The 7342-nt window shown below is 30.7% G+C and overlaps 1 protein-coding gene across 1 annotated transcript; it reads left to right on the top strand.

Moving 5' to 3' along the window:
- The first annotated feature begins 5131 nt into the window (after positions 1 to 5131).
- LOC126700442 (disease resistance protein RPV1-like) lies at positions 5132 to 5812 on the top strand. Its single transcript, XM_050398630.1, has one exon. The coding sequence runs from the start codon at positions 5213 to 5215 to the stop codon at positions 5726 to 5728; it is 516 nt and encodes a 171-aa protein (XP_050254587.1). The 5' UTR covers positions 5132 to 5212; the 3' UTR covers positions 5729 to 5812.
- Positions 5813 to 7342: the final 1530 nt, after the last annotated feature.

The raw sequence follows: 7342 nt of genomic DNA, 5'->3' as shown, positions 1-7342 counted from the left end.
CTTTTATTTTTTTATTTTTTTGGATGAATCTCTTTTATTTTCTTAATGGAGTAAATTACTTTGCACATAGCACTAATAATTAGGTTCATCCCACATGTCCCACACCTAAAGAAACCAAAAAAAAAGCAAAATCAAGAGTAAATGCATTTAATAAGTCAGTGGTAGTAAGGATAAAAGAAGACATTGGAATCGTTTTTTCCTCATACAAAGGTGAGAGAGCATTGCCTAAGCACAATAACAAATACTACAAAATAAGAAAATTTTCTATTAGAACTCTATCAGGAGCGTTGTTTCAAGAGGTTTTAGAGCTTTACTTCACAACAGCCAGTTGCTGCAATTCTCCATATCCGTAAGTTCTTACTCTTCTTGCTTGTATTCTTGTCTTTAGTTTCTCTCCTTTCACTCCCTCTTTGAAAAAAAAAACCACATCGAATCGTTTTTTTTTCTTATTCCTTGAACTATTTTCCTTTTATTTATTTTCTTCAGTTTTAATTGATACCTAATCTATGCTCTTACATGGTGAATTCCTTACAATTTGGATGAGAAAATGTCTAATCTATTGGTGATGCTCTTATATACCAAATACAATCTTAGTGGGTGTTTCTGTCCGGTGAAGCATTTATGCTGTTCACATCACAATAATTCTGTGAGATAGTGATGGAACAAATCAATATGAATAGAACTTTATAGCTGGTCAAAACGCAATATATATATAGAACTTATATAACTACCACCAGGAGGTTATTCTTTCCTTTTTTTTGAGAATGCCGAGTGAGTGTGTTGACACTTGATGGTATTTGTCATCAAATCTTTACTCCACCAAAGTACTTACCTGCGAGAGATACAATTTTAGGCCCCCCATATTACAGCTGAAGTCAATTTTAAGCTTATAATTAAGTCCAATTGTTCAAGTCATTAGCCAATAGAAATATGCATGGACATTAAACACAACAACAAATCCCAATCACAACAAAAACACCCCACACAGTGTTTGCAGAGAGAAAAACCCGAAAATTGGGCAAAAAAAACTCTCAAGGCCTATAGCACCAAACCATCCACTAAACAAGAATAGTTGCAATACAAATCACTTATAGAACCTTGTAAGTTAAGTAATGACTATGTACTTGAGCCTCCAGCACCAACTAGCAATTAATTCCTCAAATCTTTTCTTTGAGTTAGTCTCTGGATCCACGAATTTAACCACCAATATCAAGACAAAGTCTCCTTAGCCACTCAAAGGGCCCTTAGAGATTTAGGGATTGCTTCAATTTTTCCAAACACCAAATAGCACCAAGAACTTAGAAGGTTTCTTTGTGCATATTGGATTTAGAATCTTCTCATGGAATTTGGCAATTAAAGAGGGAGAAGTTTGATAGAATTGAGAAGGTCTTAGCTCTAGGCTTTTAGGTCACTCCATAGCTCTTCAATATAGAAATTGGGTTTAAAATTTTGTGAGAAATTGGGCTCATAAAGTTGAGTCTAAGGTCCATTTGGTTGAAATGGTGGAAAAGTGAGAGAACAGAAAATGGGAAAGGGATATAAAAATGGGAGGATAAAAGAGATTTAGATCTTGTGTGTTTGGTTTGGGGTGTAGAAAAGTGAAAGGATGGAAAACTCATTTATTTGGTTGAGAAGAAAAATGAAAAGATAGAAAATAAAGTTTGTATAAAATTACTATCGCACCCCTATTACATAATACAAGAAATAATTTCCTTGCAATTATTAAAAAAATACTTTTTATCAATAAAAATTAAAAGAATATCATATTATAAAAATTAACATATTATTAATATTATAATATTATTTTGTTATTTTATTTATATATAAAAAATTAGAGGTGCTTTCTTAAATAAAAAAAATAAAAAAATAAAAAAAAGAGTGAAAGCCCCCCATTTAATACCACCACCGTTGATTAAAAAAAAGGGAAAAACAAAAAGCCAAAAAATGCAAAAGTAACTATTTAAAGCTTTGAATAAATATGCAATACGAATTCAAAAAAAAAAAAAAAAAAACGACAACAACGAATAAAAAAGCAAGACATTGAAAAGAAAAAAAGAACACAATGTGAACGTAATTCAATGCATAAATAATATGCATAGCCAGACACACTGAAAGGAGGGGTAAATCTGGTATTTGGCTAGCATGGAGTTTTTCCTTCGGTTTTCTCTCTAAATTGGGGAGAAAACATTTTGATGGGTTCAGGGAGAAAACACTTGGACCCCATCAATTTTTTTCCCTCCCCTCTCTCTAACCAAACAACCATCAAAAGTGTTTTCTCTCCCATTTTCTCTCTCTCTCTCTCTCTCTCTTTTTTTTTTTTTTTTTTTTTCATCCTCCCTAAAATCCACCTAATCAAACGTACCCTAATGGCCTATTTGGAAGTTTAGAGAGAGAGGGGAGTAGAGGGGAGTAGAGGGGAGGAGAGTAGTGGGGAGGAGAGTAAAGGGGAATGATTCCCCTCCACCTTGTTTGGATGTTTTTAAAATTAATAAGGGGGAAGGGAGTAATTAGCCCTTCCCCTTGTTTGAATGTTTTGAAAATCAGGATAGAGAGAAGAGAAAATGATTAAAATAGACAAATTTTCCCCTATTTGAAAATGGACTTGTACCATTGGTCTATTATTAATTTAGAATGGGTAAATTGGGAAATTTATCTAGTCAATAATTTATCTACTCTACTCTCCCTCCAAATGTCTCCAATTTGGGGGAATTAAAAATGAGGGATTAGAGGTGGTTGAAACCCCTCCAAACTCCTCCCTCTCCTTCCTTAAAAAACTTCCAAACAATGTAATTGAATTACTCTCCCTCCCTTTACTCTACTCCCCTTTCTTTTTTAAACTTCCAAATAGGCCATAAGGGCCCATTTGGATTAAAGAGGAGAGAGTGGAAGGAAGTATAATAGAGTTAGTTAAAAATAAGCTAATAAATTGTAACTAATTTCTCTCGGGTATTGATCCGTGAGAGGCAACAAAGAGGTGAGGATGCTGCCTTAGGCTTTCAGTAATAATTTAAACACTTTTTTCAATAAATTATTACATTTCATATAATATACTTCAATTATATTCCAAAATTTTAAATTTATCAAATCCAATTATCAAAATACCAAAATTAATCAAACTAAAAAAAAATAAATAAATAAACCATATACATAGTAGGTTGGGTTGGGTTATATGGGTTGAAAAAATTATAAATCCAACATGACCAAAGGCTCCAAACATATCTTTTTCCAAAAAAAAAAAAATAGAGTGCAAACAAAGTAACCTATGTCTTTATCAACGATATGAAGTGCAAAATTAGGTAGGCAAATAAAAGAAAAATAAAGTAATTATGCACTGCTTGTACCTTTCTTCAGCTACTTTACACACATTGCTTATAATAAATTAATTAGTGGATGTATTATTAGTCATAAAGTTTTTAGAATCCACTAAGAACATGTTTGGTTCGCTGTGATGTATCCTTAATTTGATGTACATTACAATGATGTGACATTAAGATTTTTGGTTTATTTTATTTTTTCTAATACTGTCATAATTTAAAATTACAAAATATATCATATCACCTTAATTTCATTACTTTCCTAAACAATGTAATGTTGTATTTTTGTATTGAAATTACATTAATGTAAGATTACAATAACGTAATATTACAGTGTAATGTAACATCATGTCGATCTAAATGCCCCCTAAGCATTTATGCGTGTCACATCACGATCAATGGCATCAAGAATATATAGAAAGATAGCAATATGAATAGAACTTTATAGTTTTTTTTTTAATTTTTTTTTAATTGATTAGAACTTATTGTCCCGTCTCCAAAAAAAAAAAAAAAAAAAAAATCTTTATTGTTAATCTACAATCAATATAAATACTATAAACACGACTTTATAGCTGGCCGCCAGGAAATTTCTTGTCATCAAATTTCCACTAAAGCCCTTAAAAATAAAAAATAAAAAGTTTTCACTAAAGCAAGTAAAAAAGCCAGAGGAATTAATATAAAGTATAAACAAAACTTTAGTTAAAATTTAAATGACCCAATGAGAAAGTTTTCACATTCCCGTGCTTTTAATTTTGTATTGTTCATTTCGGTAATGATGAAATTTTTATTTCGTTGGTTCCAATTAGTTCAACTGGTAAAATCTCTGATAGTTGTATTAGGAGTGGACGTCATAGGTTGAAACTCTCTTAAAAAAAAAATGAAATTCTTATTTCAAGTAATCATGTATAGTGCACGTGACCATTTTATCATATAATCATTAAAAAAATTATTGTTTTTAATGAATTATAACAATAAAAATTCTTTCTAAATTAAAGTTTAATAAACAAATTCTTAAAATGCAAATTGGCCGTGAGTCGTGAGCCCCACTTGGGACCTGGCAGTATGGGTTTGAGGGCTATTTCTATTTGTATTTGGTGGCGTTTTCCTGGATTTATATATGGGTCATTACTGAAAGCCTCAAGGTGTATAATACAAAATTAAAAGCACAGAGGGTGTGTTTTGAAATTGACCCAAACCTCAGGGGTCTTTATGCAATTTGGCCAAAACGTTTTAGCTGACTAGCAGGAACTTGAACAAAAACTTTACATCTGGTCACTCTTTATCCTCTTTTCTTTTCTTAATGGCTAATGGGGGAGTAATTTACTTACGTATTGCTAATTAAGTTCACATCCCATGTGCCACTCGTAAAGAAGCCAAATAAAAAGGAGTTCAAGACCAAATTGCATTTTAAGTTCAAATCTCACACTTCGATGTTTTCAATTAAAATGTCAAGAGTTCAAATTCCCTCAACTTCAACTATCGAATTATAAAAAATGAATAATGATAACAATATGTTGAAAAAACTAGTTGTGGTTAGTTAGGTAAAAAGAAAAGTATTGGATCGGTTGAGACCTTTTAGAAAAGTGGGAGATAAATCAGAAATAAGAAGCTCTTCAATTAATTAGAATTGTATTCAACAAGCGTTGTTTCAAAAGATTTTAGATTCTTTACAAAGAATTGTTGCAATTCTCCAAATCTTTAAGTTCTCACTTCTCTTGCACACATATATCCATGTCTTATATTTCTCTCCTTCACTCCATCCTTGATATGAAATGTCTACCAAAAAAAAAAAAAAAAAATCTCTTCACCAATCTATTTTCGTTTTAATTTGTTTCTTCAATTTTAACTGAATGTACTTTTTATCTAATTTTTGGTTCAACATTTTCTAGGATATTTCAATGGCTTCCATGAGCACTGAAAGAGCCTTGTCACCATCATCATCTTCTTCTTTTACACCTCGATGGAAATACGATGTGTTCCTAAGTTTTAGAGGCAAGGATACCCGAAATAATTTTACAGACCATCTATATTTTGCTTTGAAACAGAAGGGCATTTTCACTTTTAGAGATGATGAAAAACTAGAGAGAGGAAAATCAATTTCACCAGAGCTTTCAAAAGCAATAGAAGAATCAAGGTTTGCTATTGTCATATTCTCAAGAAACTATGCATTTTCTACATGGTGCCTAGATGAACTCGCAAAGGTCATTGGATGTGTGAAAGAGATGGGAATGATAGTTCTGCCAATTTTTTATAATGTGGATCCATCTGATATACGGAAACAAATTGGAACTTTTGCACAAGCTTTTGCTGAACACGAAGAACGTTTTGAGGAGAACATAAAGAAAGTGCAGAAATGGAGAGATGCTTTGAGAGAGGCGGGCAACCTCTCTGGGTGGCACTTACAAGATAGGTAATTTAATTTGAGATATATTTTTCTTCTGTATGTGTCAAACATCTCTCCCTATATTTACCGTGTGAATTATACTATCAAACATATACACAAGATTTTGACTACAGTATATTCTACATTTAATATGTGAACATTATATTTCTTATGTAATCTATACTATATCAATAATGGTTTCGCTTTTAATTTAGGAGAAGAATCTTCATTAAATAATAAGAAATAAAATTATAGAATTTGAAAGAACAAAATATCATGACCTTAAATGTCGGATAATAATAAAAAATGTTGGAAAGTGTGAGAAAAACAAAGAGTTATAAAGATTAAAGAGGTGGTTATCTTTTAAAATCTAATTATCCATACATACGTCTAAAGTGGAGGAGTTAATGATAGTTATAAAAATTAGGAAAAATAAAATTTTATTGAAATAGGATCACCAAATTAACCTTTTTACTAACTTGTAACTCTCTACATATTCACAGACACATTTAAGAATATGGCAAGACATAGGTACAATACTTATGTGCTGTTCCTTAGGTTTCTCTTTTAAGATTCTGCCATGTGGATTTTTGTTCATGGGATGAAAGTGTATTTTCTAGTTAAGTAGTTACATTGCTGAATCTTAAGAGGGAGACCTAAGTTTTGTCCTTAAGAATAAACACAATTATATATATATTAAACATTCATACCTAAGCTTAATACTACTGATTTCTTTTGAGTATTTTTGTTAATTCTTTGAAAATACTTTGTAATGAATCTAATGATAACTTTTAATAGAGTGTGCAAATTGTTTATTTTGAATTCCTTGATTTTATTTTTTTATTTTTAAGAAAAGGTAATTTGACGATTTATATACTTAAGTTTTACATTTGAACGTAATTTTTGTTAATTTTAACATAATGAATTTACTTAATGTTTAAAATTTCAAATTAGTTATGAAAATTGAGTTATTATAAAAATATAAAGAAGATAACAACCAATTCATTAGAACATAACAGAATTTGTCATTGACATTTATACTTGAATTAAAAACAAGTTTTAAGGCCAAAAAGTTCAATTCAAAATTTCTATATTTTACCCACAATAGAAAAACTCTAAAACAAATAAATTCAATCTCAAAATCAAAGCACATAGTAATTCATCTTATCTCCAAAATCAAAATGGGTGATTCATAGTAAGTTAACAAATTCAATAGATGTTAACATAAAAATTAGCTATGTATATAGAAACAATAGCTCATATTATATGAATAGCAAAGAACAAACTCAGTATCACAAATAAGACATTTAAGATGTCATGCCCTTTGTATTGTCCCAACAGGATGGGTCACACCCACATACTGCCCCCATCGATAGGGTCACTAGAAAATAAACAACTGCCAATTAAAATCACAACATCACAACTTCCACAACACGAATTAATGAATTATAATCCGTATAGTGTACAAATACGATCAAATGAGTTTCACAAATGCAATAGCAATAGCTCAAAGATATAAGAATGGAATTTGAGATTAAAAGGGTCACATGAGAGGGTACAATGTGTAAAGAAAATGGCAATGAGTTGAGGACACTCAAAAAAACATGGAAACTTATCAAGAATGAACTTTTAAATGGGTTCATCA

This window comes from Quercus robur, chromosome 9, assembly GCF_932294415.1.
Source record: "Quercus robur chromosome 9, dhQueRobu3.1, whole genome shotgun sequence".
NCBI classification, from domain to species: domain Eukaryota; kingdom Viridiplantae; phylum Streptophyta; class Magnoliopsida; order Fagales; family Fagaceae; genus Quercus; species Quercus robur.
The sequence above is the reverse complement of the archived record's forward strand: the minus strand, read 5'-3'. Positions and strand labels throughout refer to the sequence as shown.